The sequence below is a fragment of the Medicago sativa genome, chromosome 1 (genome assembly GCF_051527215.1).
Source record: "Medicago sativa cultivar Bolivia chromosome 1, Bolivia_mono, whole genome shotgun sequence".
In the NCBI taxonomy this organism is placed as follows: Eukaryota; Viridiplantae; Streptophyta; class Magnoliopsida; order Fabales; family Fabaceae; genus Medicago; species Medicago sativa.
The window spans coordinates 36,350,174-36,370,207 of record NC_140749.1 but is presented as its reverse complement, the minus strand read 5'-3'; the positions used below and the strand labels follow the sequence as shown (position 1 = coordinate 36,370,207).

General features: G+C 34.7%; 3 protein-coding genes and 1 pseudogene across 5 annotated transcripts; all 4 read left to right on the top strand.

Annotated features, from left to right (window-relative positions):
* The first annotated feature begins 1,584 nt into the window (after positions 1 to 1,584).
* On the top strand, positions 1,585 to 4,625 carry LOC146954659 (uncharacterized; annotated as a pseudogene). The gene is made up of 11 exons (XR_015005724.1): positions 1,585 to 1,793; positions 1,901 to 2,165; positions 2,285 to 2,381; positions 2,478 to 2,605; positions 2,697 to 2,781; positions 3,125 to 3,254; positions 3,336 to 3,508; positions 3,587 to 3,707; positions 3,805 to 3,981; positions 4,087 to 4,158; positions 4,245 to 4,625. The product of XR_015005724.1 is annotated as an uncharacterized LOC146954659 (transcript).
* Positions 4,626 to 5,642: 1,017 nt separating this feature from the next.
* On the top strand, positions 5,643 to 7,037 carry LOC146954658 (F-box/kelch-repeat protein At3g23880-like). Its single transcript, XM_085717529.1, has one exon. It carries the CDS (start codon positions 5,658 to 5,660, stop codon positions 7,035 to 7,037), a length of 1,380 nt encoding a protein of 459 aa, XP_085573655.1. The 5' UTR covers positions 5,643 to 5,657.
* Positions 7,038 to 8,617: 1,580 nt separating this feature from the next.
* Positions 8,618 to 13,449, top strand: LOC146954657 (uncharacterized). Of its 2 annotated transcripts, XM_085717508.1 has the most exons (4): positions 8,618 to 8,726; positions 9,367 to 11,981; positions 12,067 to 12,880; positions 13,316 to 13,449. In XM_085717508.1, exons 2-3 carry the CDS (start codon positions 9,370 to 9,372, stop codon positions 12,857 to 12,859), a joined length of 3,405 nt encoding a protein of 1,134 aa, XP_085573634.1. In that variant the 5' UTR covers positions 8,618 to 8,726; positions 9,367 to 9,369; the 3' UTR covers positions 12,860 to 12,880; positions 13,316 to 13,449. The 2 variants fall into 2 exon arrangements, with proteins under 2 accessions (XP_085573634.1, XP_085573630.1); XM_085717504.1 differs by lacking the exon at positions 13,316 to 13,449 and having other exon boundaries at positions 12,067 to 12,997.
* On the top strand, positions 13,346 to 18,233 carry LOC146954656 (uncharacterized). Its single transcript, XM_085717514.1, has 7 exons — positions 13,346 to 13,469; positions 14,552 to 15,500; positions 15,601 to 15,718; positions 15,936 to 16,232; positions 16,348 to 16,452; positions 16,651 to 17,192; positions 18,071 to 18,233. The coding sequence occupies exons 4-6, from the start codon at positions 16,017 to 16,019 to the stop codon at positions 17,188 to 17,190; spliced, it is 861 nt and encodes a 286-aa protein (XP_085573640.1). The 5' UTR covers positions 13,346 to 13,469; positions 14,552 to 15,500; positions 15,601 to 15,718; positions 15,936 to 16,016; the 3' UTR covers positions 17,191 to 17,192; positions 18,071 to 18,233.
* The last annotated feature ends 1,801 nt before the right edge of the window (positions 18,234 to 20,034 follow it).

Here is a 20,034-nt window from a genome sequence, read left to right as displayed (position 1 = left end):
ATTTTATTTTTGTCCCTAAATGTAACCCCCTTTTCAAATTACTAGATGCATTTATTACTTTTTTCCTAAACATACCCCTAATTAATACTACTAATTTGTCTTGAAATATAAATAGTCAAATTTAATACACATACAAACAAAGGACAATTTGGTAATATTAATACACAAAACAGACACATTAATTACACTGACAACTTTTCTTAAGAAATGTGAAAAATGCAAAGGGGGGTTACATTAAGGGACGGAGGGAGTATTAGACAAACTTAATAAATATCGCAGGAAATAGTGACTTCACAAAACTCTTTAGACACATCCAGTTAAGGCTTAGGACACCGATAATACATCACATGCACAGTTCAATTCATATTCAAAATGTTTGAATAGCTTAACATCAATTGTGTGGAACCAACCACTTGAGCAACAACGTAGGAAAAACTTATTAATCAAGATGACCGCAAAATACATATGTAAAGTAAATGAGAAATGTTAACCAGTGTCTCGGGACATCGGTTAAGAAAATCAATATAAAAAGATTATATTAAAAATTGTGGAAAAGTGAAGTATTTAACGTTTTAAAAGTCAAAAACTTGTCGTTTTCAATGAAATGTTTTTATTTTTAACTTTCTTAACGAGTGCCTCAAAAATTTAATAACAATAAACAATTAAGTTTTTTTTTTTCAAGCAAAAATTTATATCCCGTAAAAAATCATATAAAAATTACTCCGTTACCCATCTATAAAAGATGGGTAACACAACCAATGTTGAGTTGACACCAATCAAAATATTCATTTGTTTTCTATTATTTTTAATCTTATTTACTAATGCTTAACCTCTGATGCTAACCCTAACCCTAATATTTTTCCCCCCATTTTTCCCTCCACTTTTCTGAGCCATTGGATCTTGCACATTTAGGTGCCATTCAATTTTAGCCATTGATCATATTTCATATTTATCTCTTCTATTTTCCGAAACAACTATTTCATATTTATCTCTTCTATTTTCCGAAACAACTATTTCATATTTATCTCTTTTGTTTTCCGAAACAACTATTTCATATTTATCTATAGCCCTATTTTTCCGAAACAACTATTTCATATTTATCTCTTCTGTTTTCCGAAACAACTATTTCATATTTATCTCTACTTCAGCTTATCCCCCCAAGCTAACCCTAACCCTAATAATTTGTGTCATGTGTTTCATCCTTATCAATGTGTCAATCTTTAGTTAACAGAATGTCCTATTTTTCCATGCTTATCAGTATGTCAATCTTTAGTAAACAAAATCGCCTATGTTTTATGCAGAGAAGTCAACACAATGTGCATAACAAATTATGCTATTTCCTAAAAATAGCGAGTATTTCAATCTTTCATGCTTATCAAGATGTCAATCCTTAGTAAACACACTATGTCAATATTAATTTCAGGCTGATTCATATTAATCATTATCCTAAATTGTTGGCCATTTCCTAACTTTGTTCCACTATTTTGTGCTTAACGTGATAAGTAATACTCTTTATTGCTCAACCATCATATCCTACTCACACGCATTTCACCTTTTTCTATAAATACATCATAACCTATTAGCCAGACCTTCTCAATCTAAGCAAGCATTCTCTTTCTTGGAAAGGAAAAAACCGGCCAATGATGTCTGCCAAATACACTCCAATCTCAGCTATTTCTGGAGGAAGAAAGAACCTCAAAATGTGTGTGCGAGTTGCTCACATTTGATTGATTCGAGAGAAGAAGGTCCCCACTAGCATCATTTTCATGAACATGTTACTGGTCGATGAAAAGGTTTTTACATGTTTGCACTCTTAGCTTTAAAATTAAACTAATGTCATCGTTGTTTTTTTAGTTATATAATTTAACCAGCTGTTTACTGATGTTGTTGTCGTCAATAGGGTGGACGTATTCACGCCACAACTAGAAAAGATTTGGTGGCAAGGTTTAGGTCCATGGTTGAAGAAGGGGGTACATATCAGCTTGAAAATGCAATTGTAGGTTTTAATGAAGGTCCTTATAAGTTAACTTCACACAAACATAAGCTTAGTATGATGCACAATTCAAATTTTACCAAAGTACACTAGCCTGCTATCCCTATGAACGTTTTTGAGTTCAAGCCATTCAATGAAATTCTCTCTTCAACTGTCGAGGAAGTGTCTACGGGTAAGACTTCAAAGACTTCAATTCTGAATGTGCGTTGTACATTATTACTACCTATAAGCATTCCTTTAGGAATTTCATACATTTGTTATTTGTTTTCGCTTTTGTATACGTAATTTCAGATGTTATTGGTCATGTAATTGAAAGAGGTGATATAAGGGAAACTGAAAAGGATGGAAGGAAAAGCAGGGTTATTGATCTCACTTTTGAGGATCTTGAGTAAGCTTTGTCTGTTTCTTTGTTGCTGGTTCATGTAATATAATTTTAATATACCTTATGTTCCTGAATTGATATTTTGGTAATATTTTATTACAGAAACAACCAATTGCATTGCTCTCTTTGGGGTGAACATGCTGACAAAATTGTGACCTTTTTTAGCAACCATGACAACCACACACCTACTATATTGATATTTCAGTTCTGCAAGACACGCATGTATTTAGGTATGTCATGTTTTAAGTTTGTGCTTTCTGCTGATATCAAGAATGAAATGTGAAATTATGTTCACTTGCTATTGAATTTTTGAAAAATGAGGTGATATGGGAGTTGCTAATGCCTTTAATGGGACTAAGCTGATGCTAAATGACGATTTGCCTGAAGTCGCTGCGTACATGACAGGGTAACCATTTACATTTTTATATGTTATAGAATAAAGACAAGTTTTTTTGGTCGTAATTAAGTTGTCTGGATGTCCTCCCATCGTTTATGGGTAGCTTATTTGGCATATGCCCCTAAAGATATCCACTAACAATAGTTTTCTGAGGGCATGTTAGAATTTGTAATAAGTAAGAAAGTTTGAGAAGATGTGCACACAGAAAAGGGCAGCGCAATATTAATAGTAACACTGTCAAATATTATTGTTCAATTATTATTAATAGGTTACATGAGTTATATGTTGTCGTCCCTTACCTTGCTACTTGAGTCTCGCTACTCTTCTATTGACATTGGTGCCCTTTTATTAGAATGAAAAATGCATCAATACAGTTAACCCGAAGTGTCAGCCAGATTTCAACGAACAGCTCCGCGTCTTTATCAGATGACTTGCTCAACACCAACCGAATGACAATTGAAAGCATGATGGAGTCAACTGAGGTGGCTACCTGTTTAATGAAATTTTTAGATGTATTTTTGGATTCATCTTTGTTATTTTTGTTCAATATTTTTATGCAAAAGGCTAGGAAATATTTACAAATCTGTCAAGGTTCGGTGCTTGCCACTATATGTGAGATCGAAACTGGGGTTGATTGGTACTTTCGATCATGCACCCAGTGTGCTTCATTGGCCACCGCTGACAACGGAGTGCTCTGTTGTCGCAAGTGTAAAACTTGCAAGGGTGCAGTCCCAAGGTAAACAAATTTTATCCGAATATAATTTTTGTTTTTATCATGCGTGGAATTGTATTGATATAGTTGATTATTTGATAGGTTCAAGCTGCATGTCATCGTGATGGACGACACAGGGTCCACTAATTTTGTTCTTTTTGATCGCCAGGTGACCCAGTTTATTGGGCGTAATGTGCAAGACTTGATCTATGAACATGATGAGGTAGTCGTGTATTATATAATTGTATAAATGTGTGGTCTATATATGAGGTATATCTACTGACGAAAATTTGTACTAACATTTTATTATTTTTGAGCAGGGAGCAGTAGGCAATGATTATCCTGCTGATTTTAATGTGCTGATTGACAAGCAAATTCTTTTCAAGGTTGAGGTTGGTGAAGGAAATGTCGTAAAGAAGTATCGGAATTATGCCGTAAAGAAGGCATCTGATGATGTTGCTGTCATTGAGCAGTTTATGTTTAAGTATAATTTGAAGGTAGAACATAACTGATATTACGGTTTTATAATTGTTATAGAATAATGCACATAAAGGAAGAATCGTGTTGCTAATTGCTTCCCTTTATTGATGTATACGTGATAGAAACCCGACGATGGATCTGTTGTTGAGCTTAGTGTGGATGGTGATGCGCCAAATAATTCAAATGTTCAGATGGTAATTATTACATTAATCTTTCATGAGTCCGTAAAGGTTTAATCCGTAACACAATTGATCAAATTGTTTGTCACCAATGTCTGCAGGATGTACCAGAGGTTGAGGACTCATGCAGCAATACATGTGTGATTGACACACCAACCACCAAAACAGGTGCTAAGAGGTCCTCTAATAGCATTGACTCTGTGGCTGTTGATGATGATGAAGCTGGCCAGACGTCGGTCACAAAACCTACCAGAGTTGTTCGTGTCAAAATTGAGCACAAGGACGACAAAGATGTTTAGCTTGCTCGAATGCTGGAGCCGTTTGCTTTGTTATCGAATTCCTTCAATCTGCATAAATCAGACATTAAATAATCTGTGTTTTTACCTTTTGTTTTTTACAATTTGGTTTTTAAATTTCTTCAAGTTGCTGTGTCGGCTATATTTACTTAGCTAAGGAAACTTTTTCCAGTCCACCTAAATAAATTTATTCATTGGCATAAGTATTATTTCAAAAATTTATTATCATTGTCTTTTATTAGCGCTTCGACCTCTAAATGTACGAAATTTATTTTTAGATCTACCTTCGGAAGGTGTTAATATTTTTCTGAATGTTAGACAGTCATTCTCCAAGTTGGTATGCTGATGAAGAAAACTCAATACTGATTTGGCTTGAGTAACTAGATCACGCGCATTCACAGGTTAAATTAAAAGTACAAATTGACAAAACCAAGTTAGTATGCTTGCCTTTGCTTAGTATGTGTTTAAGCGAAGGAACATTTTATAATGTTTTAAACAAGTATGTAAAAAATCATTAAAAAATTTAAAATTTTAAGCATAATTAAACAAATTTTAATTTAATAGGGACTAAAACTACGTGCTAAATTTTTTTATAGGAACCAAGATCTATCAAAAAAATTTATGAGGACTAAAAACGAAATTTGATATATTTATAGGGACTAAAAACTTAATTAATTCTTCGTTTTATTATGTATCAAATTATTCCGACCCGTGAGACCCGTGCGATGCACGGGTCGGCGTTCTAGTATTATATAAATACATGATTTTTATTGGGCCAACTCAGCATGGGTGGTGTTACCCACCTTTTATTGATGGATAAACAAGAATTTGCCTAAATTAAAAAAGTATAAACTACATTTTTTTTTTAAACATATAAACTACATTAAAAAAGTACAAATCCTCGTAACCTAAAGTTACTATAAAAACAAATCCTCGTAACTTAATGAGCAAGGCAGAGCAAACCCTAGGAGAATATAAAGCTAACTTTTGGAGCAAATCCCTATAACTACAACGACACTGCCTTGGTATTGGAAACAATCAGCCATGTCTACGACTCCGTCGCCGGTGTTCTTTATTGGAACAATCCCTATGACTACAACAGGACTGCCTTGGTATTGGAAACAATCAGCCATGTCTACGACTCCGTCGCCGGTGTTCTTTATTGGAACAATCCCTATGACTACAACGGGACTGCCTTGGTATTGGAAACAATCTGCCATGTCTACGACTCCGTCGCCGGTGTTCTTTTTTGGAACAATCCCTATAACTACAACGGGGATGCCTTGGTATTGGAAACAATCAGCCATGTCTATTACTCCGTCGCCGGTGTTGTTCTGTGATGATCTCCTCACTGAGATCCTTTCATTACTTTCTGTGAAATCTCTTCTTCGATTCAGATGCGTAAGTAAGTCTTGGAATGCTCTAATTTCTGATCCCTTTTTTGTGAAATTCCATCTCAAGAGATCAAAATCACAAAATCAACACCTCACACTAGTCACTCGTCACATCAAACATATCAAAGTAGCCACTCGTCACACCAAATATATCCATAGAAATTTCCATTATCATGCTGAAATTGATTACAGTATCATTCCATATCCTATATCTTGTTTACTCGATAACCTGTCGTTTACCCTTGTTGTTGATCCTCACTATCTATTGAAGCAAAAAGATTGTGCTGCTATAGTTGGTTCTTGTAACGGATTGATTTGTTTGACTGGTAAGCATTTCATTGATGCTTCCGGCTGTTACGAATACTGGCTCCGTTTATGGAACCCAGCCATTAGGAAAATATCTCAAAAAATTGGGTCTTTTCGTGATGTATACGGTTTCGTCTTCAATTTTGGTTGTGATAATTCCACTGGCACTTTTAAAGTGGTTGCGTCACGTTACATTCGTGATCATTTGACATGCGATGTGAGAGTTTTCAGTTTAGCTGATAATGATTGGAGAAATATTGAAAGTTTCCCGGTTATTCCTCTCCGTGAGAATTATCAAGGATTTGAATATATTGATGTGTTTCTTAATGACACTTTTAATTGGTTGGCTATTCATAATGACGTCCCAATCACTAGGTATAGTGATATGGCTGTGGAGGATATCACTGTTGAGCAGATTGTTATTGTTTCACTTGATTTGGGGACTGAGACATTCAATCAATATCGGTTGCCTCGGGGTTTTGATGAGGTGCCGCTTATAGAGCCAACTGTTGGTGTGTTGGGGGACTGCCTTTGTTTTTCTTATACTTATAAGATGACCAATTTTATTATATGGCAGATGAAGGAATTTGGCGTTGACGAGTCTTGGACTCAATTTCTTAAAATTAGTTATTACGATCTTCAATTAAAATATCACTTTACGGATCCTGAGAACCATCTAGGTTGTTATCTCATGCCATTGTTTCTTTCTAAGGATGGTGATACACTCATATTGAGGAGTAATAGAGAAAGGGAAGCAATTATCTATAATTGGAGGGATCGTAGAGTGGAGCGAACAGGAATTATTGTGCATAAAACTAGTATTGATGATGGAACTAAAAGTACTTTATTTTTGGAAATGGCCAATGGTTATGTTGAAAGCTTAATTTCGATTTGTTGAAAGTAAGTTACTCTATTATTGTTTACTTTTTTCAATTTATGTAAATTCATATATGTTGTTTTCATAGTAATAGATTGTGTGAATATTTGTTTTTGGTGTTATGTTATTATAGCCAAAAGGTTTGGCGTTTTTCAGACATCTACAGCCAGCCTCATCTTGGCCTTAAGTATATGATATTCTTTATTTAGTTTGTCTTCAATTTTTTTTTAAACAAAACTAAAAGTATGAAATAGTCCACCCTTTGGTAAACTAGACTTACGTGGTATTTTTTGTGCAGTTGGTTTTTCTTTTGTAACCAAACATAGTTTTTGATTGAAAAATGCTACATGTCCCGAAAAAGGGGTTCACGAGACCTTCCCGACATAAATGTGTAACTGCAGCATGACCCACCTTTATTTCTATCAATCCATGTTTTCCACAAATTCTAATATCTAACGGCTGAAGGCAATTCGTGGAATTCTCGGGACGTTTTTGTTCGGGAGAAATAGCACTTCTCTTTTTGATTTTAACTTTCATTGTGAAAACTAACTACATTGTGTCGAAGCTTGGGTTGTTATTCTTGGCTGAGAGCCTGAGAGATTAACATACATTGATTTCATTTACCACAAAATTTTGTTACAAATAATGAGTCCATTTGTCTGGTTGCGTTGAGCGTATATTTGTAAATTGTATCTCTTTTGATACTTTTGGGTGATGAAGCTTTGGAATGAGTATTTAAGTAACTGGTTTCCAAACACTCAACATGTTTAGAATCCGATTATCTGTGTATGTATAGCATAAAGTGCCTTACGAATTGTTGATTGTAATGTTATTGTTTTTGCAACTGCTTTAAGATCATATGACTAAATTTCCATTATCACTTTTTAATCCGTCTCGATATTTTTAATTCCTAACATACATTTTGGTTATTTTATTTGCTTCCTAGGTTGCCGGTGGAAGAAATTATCCAGAAGTTACATTCATGGAGGAGGAAAAGAAAAAACCAAGATCAATTGTTCTGTTTTTGATTACATGTATGCATGCATAAAGGACTAGTCCTCCTGCCTAAATAGTTAATTTATGTATCTTTTTTTTTTTTTGAAGTTACAATGAAATATATGAAAAGAAATTTTTTGATTTTTTAATTTTACAGTTTTTTAAATTTAAATGATGTGTCATATTTTCATTGGTTGAGACTAAATATGAGGTGTTAGGTGAGAGACCATGCAAGAATTTCTCATTGTAGCCGCGAGACTACAAACATACACTACAAGAATACTATGGAATTCCGACCAAAAATTTCCGAGGAAGCATGGTTTCTCGCAAAAATAAAGGTTTTCCGAGGAAGTAATTACTCGGAATGCATATGTCAGGACTCTTTAATGCCCCACCTGCACAAACTGTTGAGCACGCTTTTCCATGTTGAATTCCGAGGAAAACGTTCCTTGGAAAGCATATATGACCGTTGAAAGAATTAATTATTACACGGCATTGTACAAATGTTGGTAGCTTGTATTAATTTTATTACCCACTTTCCTCAAAGGTAGCAGCATAAGCATCGATCCATACTACATTTTCATCTAGTTGATCAAACACTACAAACTACACTACAAACTAAAATCTACTCAATGTATTGACTCCATTTTCATCAAGAAGAAAAATCATTGTCCCTTAAATCTATTGAAATTTAGCATCAGATCATTGTTATTGGTAAGTTTTTCAAATGTATTTTTATTTTATAAATATTGTTGATTTAATTTTTTTACAATGTTAATTTATCAATTTATTTATAATCTCACTATCAATAATTATTTATATACTTTTGATCATAGTTATTTATAATCTCACTATCAATTTCTTGTTGATGCTTAATTTTTTTTTTTTAATTCTTCAAATGTAAGGTTAATTAGTAGTAAAAATGTTAATTTCTAAAAAGAATTTGTGTTGGTAAAAAAAAATTAGTGAAAAGTTAAGTAGTTTTAAAATATTAGCTTAGTAAAAATTTAAGTTTTTTTTTTTGAAGGAAGTAAAAATGTTAGTTATTAGTAATTAAAATGTTGTGGAAAAAAAAAACTAGTTAGTAATACAAACGTTACTTAATTATAAAAATTGTTAGTTGGTAAATAGGTAGTAATAAAAATGTTAGTTAGTAAAAATCTTTGTTCGTAAGTTTTAGTATACATACATGTGATATATAATATGTATTGTTAATTATATATAACTTTATTGATTAAATATGCATGGATATTGGTATAAAAAAATACACTATACATAAATATTATATTTTGTTTTAAGAAATGCATAAATAGTTTTTTTTTTTAAAGAATTTAACCAAATGTCAACAATGCAGAAGATGGATCAATATTATTACTACCGAAGTTGGATGTACGATAGAACATTTCCGGGGAGAACCAGACTTAAACCGCAATTTGAGGAAGGAATTCATGGATTTGTTGCTTTCGCCATGTCACAACCCATTTATGAGAGGGAGGGAGGGATAAGATGTCCGTGTCTTACTTGTACGTGTAGATTGATACAGAGTGGAGAAGATGTCATCAAACATTTAAAAAATGTTGGCTTTATGGATTCTTATTGGGTGTGGACTAATCATGGTGAACAAATGCCGCCTATTCATGCTGGGTTCGATGTGAATACACATGCTTCATGCAGTGGAACACATACAGAGAATATTGAGCAGTTTGACATGATGGATGATATGATTAGTGACGCTCTTGGAGTGAACATGTCTTATGATGAGCCCGTTGAAGAGGAGCTACCCCCGAACAAGAAAGCACAAGATTTTTACAACCTGTTGGAAAAGATAAATGAACCGTTGTTTGAAGGATCGAATGACTCTAAATTATCCATGTGCGCGAGACTTTTAGCTGCCAAGTCAAATTGGAATGTACCTGATAAGTGCTTGGAGCACTTCGTGAAAATGCTTTTAGATGCTACTCCCATCAAAGACAATCTTCCGAAAAGTTATTACGAGGCCAAGAGATTAGTGTCGAAATTGGGGTTAGAATCTAAAAGGATTGATTGTTGCAGTAATGGGTGCATGTTGTTCTACGACAATGAATTCGGTACAAATGATGGTGCACTAGAGGAGTGTAAATTTTGCAATGAACCGAGGTATGTTGTTCGTAATGATGATGTTCACCGTAATCACAAACGAATCCCGGTTAAGTCAATGTTTTACCTGCCAATAATACCAAGACTGCAGAGGTTGTATGCATCAATGCAAACAGCTGGTCAAATGACCTGGCATTATTACAATAAGTCAAATCCACCCTTGATGCGGCATCCTTGTGACGGTGAGGCATGGAAGCATTTTGATCGTGTTCATCATGATTTTGCATCAGATCCACGAAATGTGAGATTGGGATTATGCTCTGATGGCTTTACACCATATATCCAAGCATCGGCAACGCCTTATTCTTGTTGGCCAATTATTGTTACCCCGTATAACCTCCCTCCTGAGATGTGTATGTCAAAACCTTATATATTCTTGACTTGTCTTATTCTAGGACCGTCGAGTCCACTTGATGGCATTGATGTGTATTTACAACCCTTGATTGATGATCTGAAAAGGTTGTGGATTGGTCAATTGACGTATGATATTGCAAAGAGGGAGAATTTCAATATGAGGGCGGCTTTGATGTGGACTATCAACGACTTTCCTGCGTATGGGATGTTGTCTGGTTGGGGGACTCATGGTAGACTTGCTTGCCCTCATTGTATGGAGAAAACAAAGGCGTTTACTTTGGAGTATGGAGGAAAGGCTTCATGGTTTGACCATAGGATGTTTTTACCAGAAAATCATGTATTTCGAAGGAAAAGAAATATGTTCAGGAAAGATAAAATAGAAAAAGATGGCCCGCCTCCTAAGATAACATCTCGTGAAGTGTTTCGTAGGGTCCGTGGGCTATCGAGATTCCCAGATGTTGGCCAAAGAATCAGATACCATGAATATGGAGAAAAGAACAACTGGATCAAAAGAAGTATTTTTTGGGACCTTCCTTACTGGAAAGACAATTTACTAAGACATAATCTTGATGTTATGCACATTGAAAAGAATTTTTTTGACAATATACTTCACACAGTGATGAATGTCTCCGGTAAAACAAAAGATAATGAGAAGGCTAGACTGGATTTGTCGGTTTATTGTAAGAGACCAGAAATGGAACTACAACCTCTTCCAAGTGGAAAATTTCGAAAACCCAAAGCTGTTTTTAGTCTAACCTCAGATGAAGCAAAATCTATATGTATGTGGTTAAAAGAGTTGAGGATGCCGGATGGTTATTCTTCTAATTTAGCAAGGTGTGCCGACGTCAACAAGGGAAAGTGCCGTGGGATGAAAAGTCATGATGGTCATGTTTTCTTACAACGCTTGCTTCCAATTGCATTTAGTTCATTGCCAAACAATGTTATAAAACCATTGACTGAAGTTAGCCAATTCTTTAAAGATCTTTGTGCTTCAACTCTAAGAATGGATGAACTTGTTAAAATGGACCAAAATATGCCAGTCACTCTCTGTAAACTTGAGCAAGTTTTCCCACCAGGTTTCTTTGATTCTATGGAACATCTGTCGGTGCATCTCGCTTACGAAGCCATGCTCGGAGGACCTGTTCAATATAGGTGGATGTATCCTTTTGAAAGATTCATGGGTGATGCAAAGCGATGTGTGAAGAATAAGGCTAAGGTTGAGGGATCAATACGCACAGCTTACACGTTGAAGGAAGCAAATTATTTTCTCTCCCATTACTTCAAAAATGGGACATTGACTCCAACAAACACACGAAATGAAGTTGATGCTGGAAGTGGAAGTCACTCATTTTCCTTATCAGTCTTTTGTCTTCCCGGGCGTCATGTTGGGAACAAAGAATACTGGATGAAAGATGAAGAGTTGCGGTCAGCAGAAGTTCATGTGTTGATTAATTGCACTGAAGTTAAACCATACCTCGAGTACGTCCATCATGTATATGTTTATTTTAATCAAATATTTTTTTTTTTTAATATTTCTGAAGTTAACTTTTGAATTTCACCACAGGGCATTTTTGAGTTGGGCAAACGTTAGTGAACAACAATCTTCTGGTTATATATATGCTAATTTTCCAGAATGGTTTAAACATCAAGTATCAATTATTGAACCGACTAGAGGAGCCAGTCATCTGAGAGGACTAGCTCGAGGGCCAGAGAGACTTGTCAAAGAATATCACACTTACTTTGTGAATGGATATAAATTTCATACTCATGCATGGACGGTGGGCAAAAAAACATATAACAGTGGTGTTTACGTAAAAGGAGTCGGAGAAGGAGGTGTAGATGACTTCTACGGCGTGATTAAAAACATATATGAATTGTCTTACCAATATGTAGAACATGAGAACAAAGTTGTGTTATTTTACTGTGATTGGTTTGACCCTTCAAGGAACGGGACAAAAATTGACCCCATCTCCAAAATTGTTGACATACGAATGGACAAAAGGTATAATGCATTTGACCCATTCATCATGGCACATAATGTCAAACAAGTGTATTATGTACCTTATCCTTCGTTTCAGCAACGCAAACGAGGATGGTGTGCTGCAATCAAGACAAACCCAAGAGGTCACATTGAAACGAACATCCCAGTTGAAGAAGCAGCTTACCAAGATAATGAAATGTCATCTGTTCCTAATGTAGTTGAAGTCGAACCAATTAGAGGTTTATTAGTTGACCAAGAAGTTGATGGTCAAGAAGTTGAAGTTAACTTGTTGGATGACAATGAGGACGTGACAAATAGCAGTGAAGATAACATGTCTTACGATGGGGGTGATACAGATAGTAGTGATGATATATAAGATTCTGATTAAAATATTTGTGTAAGATTTCAACTTCTTTGAAATATTGTGTAGCATTTTAGTGTAATGATAAGTTTATTAGTTTTAAGGGTTAATTAAGTTTTTAGTCCCTATAAATATTCACAGTTTTGTTTTTAGTCCCTGCAAAATAAAATCACACTTTTTAGTCCCTGTGACATTTTTCTTAAGCATTTTAGGGGCTAAAAATGCTGATGTAAAATTTTTATAGGGACTAAAAATGTTGTTGAAAATTTTTATAAAGACTAAAAACAAAATTATGAATATTTATAGGGACCATTTACTTAATTAAGCCTAGTTTTACTGTATCCCTTAGTTTCATAGAAGCACATTTTTCCCTTTTTTTTTCACTCTCCCGCTCACTTTTTCATGTCCCGCTCACTTAATTAAGTCATTTCATTATTTTCTTTTTCTTTTTTCTTTATTTCAATAACAAAGTGAAAAGAAGGATAGAAAGAACCAGTACTCAGTCCAGATCTCAAACCATCAGAAAACCCTAAATCCCTTTCTCTCTCTCTCTCTCCAATCTCACCATTGAAGAAAGAAGCTTGCCTCTCGCCATCTCCCTCCAGTAATCTCATTGTCGCTGCAGGTAAGCTTATATTATGGTCTCCATAGTTTTCAACATGTTTAAAGTTTCAATTTTTAAGGGCTTATGGTCTTCATCGTCGCTGCTATTATTGCTGTGCGGTTCTGGGGAATGTTTGTAATTAGTTTCATTTTCTGTTTCTGCTGTTATTGCTGTGCGGTTCTGTTTTTGATCTTTCCCATTCATGTACTTTCATTTTCTGCATGTTCCCTGTTTGGCTGCTTCGATTTTGTCCTGCAGCAGGGGTTCATTCATTGGTTCCTATTCATCATAGTTTTCAACACTTTTATGCTGAAAGTATCAATTTTTAAGGGTTTAGAGAAATGTTCATTGGTTCCCATTCATCATAGTTATATTATGATGTTCTTTACAGTGTTCAATGCTTACATGCTGAAAGCTTCAATTTTTAAGGGTTTGTTGAAATGTTTATTCATTCTTTTCCATTGATGATGGCTTGCCTCTAACTAAGTACATAGTTATCCTTGATTTTATAAACCTTATGCTGAATCTATAAAATTTTAACGGTTTGCTGAAAGTGTTAATTTTTAAACTTTGGCTGAAAGTATCAATTTTTAAGGGTTTGCTTAAAGGTTTATTCATTGTATCCCTTTCATCATGCTTCTAGCTAATATTAACCATTATAGTTGATTTTGCTTCTTGTTCACTTTTTTATCTACTTTTTAAATTATTGGAGAAAATATGTGGAGGAGGAGAAACAGAACAATAAATTAGGCATTTGAAATTTATAGAAACTTTTTATTTAGAACCATGATTTGTTCCTTTGTGTATTCACTATTAAAACTCGTTATCATCATTCCTTTTTTCTTTTTATGGCCTTTATTGTGATGAATTTCATGTAATTAATGTTAATTAATCAAGGGTGAGTACTTGGTATCATGTAAAAGCTTAATACAAGGGTTAGTACTAATCAAGGGTAAGTACTTGGTACCAAATGTGATCAGTTTTGGATACTGTACTACTGAAATTGAAAGCTTAATATAAGACATTTCATGTTGTGAGAATATTTTGGTTCGAGTCTAATTTTATGAGGTAAAGGTTAATGAAAATGGTTTGTGACTATGCAGGCAAGGGATCTTCCAAAATCTATTCAGCCATGCCACCGAAAGAAGGTGAAAACAAAAAGGGTACCAAAAGGAGGAGGACAAAATTCGTTGAACAGATAGTGGAGACAGACCTGTCATTACAATTTATTCCGATGCCGACTCAAAATGACCCTGATTCTTCAACAGTACAGACTCCACCAACTTACTGTGCACCATTTCCTACATATCCACTGCCTCCACGTCCTGCGCAGACACATCCATCATACCATACACAACCATTTTGCCATTCACCTACTCAACCCATATACATCTCTACTCCATTCCCTACACCGAGTACTTCAGCTGTCAATTCCCACTCCCCAAATTATCGTTCACATGTCCCTACACAAAATCCATCACTCACGACACTCACTCAACCATTATGCCCTTCACCTACTCCACCCATATACATCACTACTCCATTCCCTACACCGAGTACTTCAACTGTCCATTCCCACTCCCCAAATTATCGTTCACATGTCCCTACACAATATCCATCATTCCCGACACACACTCGACCATTATTCCCTTCACGTACTCCACCCATATACATCACTACTCCATTCCCTACACCCACTACTTCAGCTGTCCATTCACACTCCCCAAATTTTGGACAACGTCCATTTATTCCTGGACCACGTTCAAATACACCAGGAGAATTCATGAATCTATTGTCTTCACAACCATCTGCTGAAGTCTTCATGCCAGTACCCACAATTTTGAACCAGGAGCAACAACATGATCAACAACATGAGCAGCAACATGTACAACAAGAGCAAGAACATGAGCAAGATGAGGAACAACAACCAGAGGATGAGGAGGAATACCAAGAGGAGGAGGAGGAGGAGGAGGAGGACGACGAGCAATATATTGAGCATCAGAAAAGACATCCAATCTGTAACTGATTTATTATCTTCCCTGTTGTTCGAGGGTAAGTATTAACAAATTAATTTTCTATTTATATTTTGACTTAACTTATATTAATTTTTGAAATTAACAATATAATTCATATATTTCAAATATTTATTTAGGTTAGAGCCCAATGCAGTCGTAGCTAAATATATTAGGTTGGCAATACAAACCAACTTCAAGCAGTTTTGGAAAACTTACAAGGCTGTTGATAAGAAGTTGATTTTTGAATGGTTTCAGGTAACTTGAAATAAATACATATAAGCTCTGATTTAGGGTCAAGTTACTAATGCATATGAAAATGTTGGTTACACATTTTGAAGTTACTAATGCATCTGAAGTTACTAATGGCACTTGGTTAAACATATAAGTTCTGATTTACAGTAATCAATTTTGTGAGAGGTAAAGGCGAGTTTATAAAAATATAAAGTTGATTTTGATAATATATTTGGTGCAGACGAAATGTGTTTGGGAGTCTCGCCATGATGCTCAGGTTAAGAAGAATTTTCATTATCGAGCTCAACACCGTTTCCAAGATATGATGTCAACAGTAAGAGCAAAGCATGCTAGAGATCCTGAATGGGTACCTGGGAGGATAGGAGATAACATATGGCCTCGCTTATTAGAGCATTGGGCTACAGATCCAACATTTCTAAAACGTTCACAAATTGGAAAAGTTAACCGAGCGTCAGAGAAGGGAGGTTGCTTGCACTCAGGTGGTTCTGCAAGTTCTTATACAACCAGTCAACGCATGGTAAAAATACATTTATTTCTTAGTTTTTATATATTTGTATATATTAATTACTCACAAATTCTAACTAACTTTATTTTTAACCACTTATAATTAATTTTATGTTGTGCTAAATTAGAAACGCACCCTTGGGCGAGATCCATTTATTAATGAATTGCACAAATATCGGCACAAGAAAAAAGGCAGTGGTGAATATGTGGATTCTCGTGCTAAGACCACTCAGGTAAATTTACACTTTCGTATTTTTGAATTGTCTTAGTGTGTGTTTGGTTCTGTAGATGGTGAAAAATTAGTTTGATAGAGTTCAAAGCAATTTGACGTGTGTTTGGCCATTCAAACGGCCAACCAAACATATACTAAGAAGTTACTTTTCTCACCAATTGTAATTTGAATTAACAAGTGTTATTATTTACGTATACAGGAGAAGTTTGATAAGAAGGCTAAAGAGGTATTATCTCCGTCTGATGGCTCATCTCCAACGGGTACAATGCGTTTACTTGATCATTCTACCGCACAAACCATTTGGAAGGAAACAGCAGGACCTGGAAAAAGTTACAAATATTATGGTGCTGGATCCATGTCCTCCAACTTGGTACACGATAAATGTATTTATGAACGATCGATTGATGGAGAAGGCGGCTCTCGTAATGTGGAGATGACACCTGAAATGCTGGCACTGATACAACAATTGAGTCAACAGATGCAATCTCAAAATCAAGTGGAGCTTGAACAAGCGAGGACTCAGAGTCAAAAAGAACTTCAAGAGATGAGGACTCAGTTAAAACAACAACAAGACTTTTTCATTCTGGAAATTCAGCGTAACAGAGAGTTGGTAGAAGAGATGGAAAGGAGGGCTGAAAGACGGGACCGTAGACACCACCAACAAGACTCTGCAAATAATGAATCTCTTTCCTCGAAAGATGGTGATGGTGATGATGATGAGGATTCAGAAAATGCATGAAGGTATAAATCCTTCATTTTTTTTCTGCCAGAAAAGTTATTGGTATGTACTAGAGTCTTTGCCTTTTTGCCATAAGTTGTGATTTTGGTATAGATCATCTGGTATCATAATGGGTGTGATGGAATGAATGATATTTGACTACAAAACTGTTTGTATGGTTCAATTTACTTAATTGTTCGCTTGTTTAGTTTGTGAGAAAGCATAGTGCTTTATTTATATTATCATGGGGTGTGAAAACCAGAAAATAGAAACAATGTATCCCATTATACCAAAAACTTTATCACAAAAATATGAAGGCTACAATTAATGCAGTTTCAGTCAAACTTTTGAGAAAACTGTTTTAGAACAACTTTTTCATAGGAGGCATGTAACTAGGTGTTTGGAAGGTAATATTGGGCCTTGAAACAAAAATGAGTTAAATTGCTTGTAAACTCTGTTCTTTTCGAAAGTATTTGAGTTAACTTGCTTGTATGAGTTCAAGTTAACTATGAAAAATTGATAAACTCTTGATTCTAGCAGTGAATTGATCGGCCTAAATATACATTATTTTGTTAAATTAGTTCTGTTCCATAATATATTTCAGGTTTAGGAAGCTAATTTAAGTGTGTTATACACTTTTATTTGTTGCACGACAGCTTTATCAGTTTAATGTTGTTATTTTAAGTGCACTGTGTTATTATGGTAGATTCTGTAAAAAAATGGACTTAATATTTCAACTGCTTCAAGATTCAGACCCAAGTCCAATTTGGAATGATTATAATGATGCATCCAACATGCTCATGTTTGTTATAGACTTGAACTTTAATTTTGTTTAGCATACTATATGGACTTGAATTATGTGTTTATCTGATGGATTATCTTTTGGTTGTTGCTGTTGCAGGTTGTTTATTGGTGTTGTAGGTGGTTTTTGATTGTGACGCTGGGGTATTCTCATTTGTGGTTTTGGTATCAGCAAGAAGCTTGTTGCCTGCTATTTGTTCAGACTGCTGGTGTGCAGCTGGTTGAACTTTTGTTGGAATATGCTAGCATCATTGTTTGAGGGGCTGGGCTGTTTTTATGTTAGTGGTAATTTATTTAGTTTTGTTTTCGGCAGTTTTGCTGCTGCTGTGATTTGTCGCATGTTAGCAGCAATTTTGGGTTTAGACCTTTGTTTTGAGAGGATTTGGTCGGTGTTATTTTAGTATTCCATTGTACTAGCAGGATCTTGTTCGATTTGTCCGCGAGCTTTTGTGTTCCGTACACAATCTCGATGAATATAATATTTGCCGTTTTAAGAAAAAAAAATCCATTTATTTACTTTTTTTAATCAAATTATTTTTTTTATTTTTAATTAAAATAAATACCGAGGAACACCGAGGAACCTTTTACTCGGAGTGTTTTATATTTTAAATATTTGGCGCTTTTTTAAAATTTGATATTCAGATATTGCCGCTTAATTATGAATTGAAAAAAAATTAAAAAATAACATACATTCCGAGTACAAGATCCTCGGAAATGCTAGTAACTTTTGTGTCAGTCACCGCAGATGCACCAGTCTGTTGTGCAGTTGTCAAATCAATATTCCGAGGACATTTGTTCCTCGGAAACTTTATTTCCTCGGAAATTTCCTCGGAACCTGGATTGCAACCAATGATTTTCCGAGGACCCATATTCCTCGGAACAAAGCGACATTCCGAGGAGAAACAGACGTTTTCCTAGGAGTTATGGGCCTCAGAATTCCAATGATTTCTTGTAGTGATATCCCTCTTACATGCGAAAGGTTCACGTTAGAATTTGCATGGAGTTTGTTAAAAGAGGAACTTAAATGGCCAAACCAATCACTTGAGTATTAATTTTATTAATATTAATTACTTTGGGTCACATATTATAATATTTTTTTTTTTGACAAAATATTATAATATTTTTTTGACAAGTACATAATATAAATTTTACTCATTAATTTTCCGACAAATTGATTTACTAAAAAATTAATCAATCTTGCAAATATATTTAATATTTATTTTTTTATTATTTAATATTATGAAAACTAACTAGTGATCTAAAAAAACACCTCTAATTTTGTTGGTGATAACTTTTGCTGACTCATTTCAAATATTGCTTTAGGCCTATAAATTTGTTGGATCCGGTCCTAAAGAACGAACCTTTATCAATTGTTGTAAAAAAAAAGTAAATTTTATAATAAAAAGGTTTTGGAGTTTTGGTTGGAAACCATGAGGGATCCTTTCAATTTGCCTTTTTTGATAGTGCGAGAATGCCCTTCTGATTGAACTTTGTTGGCAAACATGGTTTGATAAACTTTTGTATTTTTCAAACTCTCTTCGTGCTGTTCAGTAGGTTGCTGCGGTGAAAATTCAAGGTTATCTACAAAAGATTGACATATTACCTTGCGTCATACTATTCAAGACGTTATTATTATTCTGGCAAAGAGAAATGCAAGAGGGCACGTTTCGTTTCGCCCGATTAAGGGACGTACATAGTTGTCAAACTCGCGAGTAAACTGGTAGGCTCGTACGAATCTAGAAGGTAAAAACGAGTAGAGTCACATATATAATCGTTTTTGTGGTAGACTCTGTAGACAGGCTCGCATAGACCCGCGAGTCTAAGACGAGTTCACCGAGTCCATGATTTTTTTATAAAGCAATTTTTTTGAAAAAAAAACCCAAAATATGGCTCAAATTCCAAATCAAACAAAAAAATTGAATAGATAAAACAAGTCAATCTTTCATTTGAAGATATTAATTCTGATTATATCATTGTCTTCTAAATATGGCTAAAATTCCAAATCAAACAAAAAAATTTGAATAGATAAAACAAGACAATCTTTCATTTGAAGATATTAATTCT

Excerpts from the sequence above, each read along its gene's own strand:
- LOC146954658 (XM_085717529.1), top strand. The coding sequence starts at position 5,658 with ATGTCTACGACTCCGTCGCCGGTGTTCTTTTTTGGAACAATCCCTATA.
- LOC146954657 (XM_085717508.1), top strand. The coding sequence starts at position 9,370 with ATGGATCAATATTATTACTACCGAAGTTGGATGTACGATAGAACATTT. Across the intron at positions 11,982-12,066 it reads GAAGTTAAACCATACCTCGA|GGCATTTTTGAGTTGGGCAA; the intron begins GTACGTCCATCA and ends ATTTCACCACAG.
- LOC146954656 (XM_085717514.1), top strand. The coding sequence starts at position 16,017 with ATGATGTCAACAGTAAGAGCAAAGCATGCTAGAGATCCTGAATGGGTA. Across the intron at positions 16,233-16,347 it reads ATACAACCAGTCAACGCATG|AAACGCACCCTTGGGCGAGA; the intron begins GTAAAAATACAT and ends GTGCTAAATTAG. Across the intron at positions 16,453-16,650 it reads CTCGTGCTAAGACCACTCAG|GAGAAGTTTGATAAGAAGGC; the intron begins GTAAATTTACAC and ends TTACGTATACAG.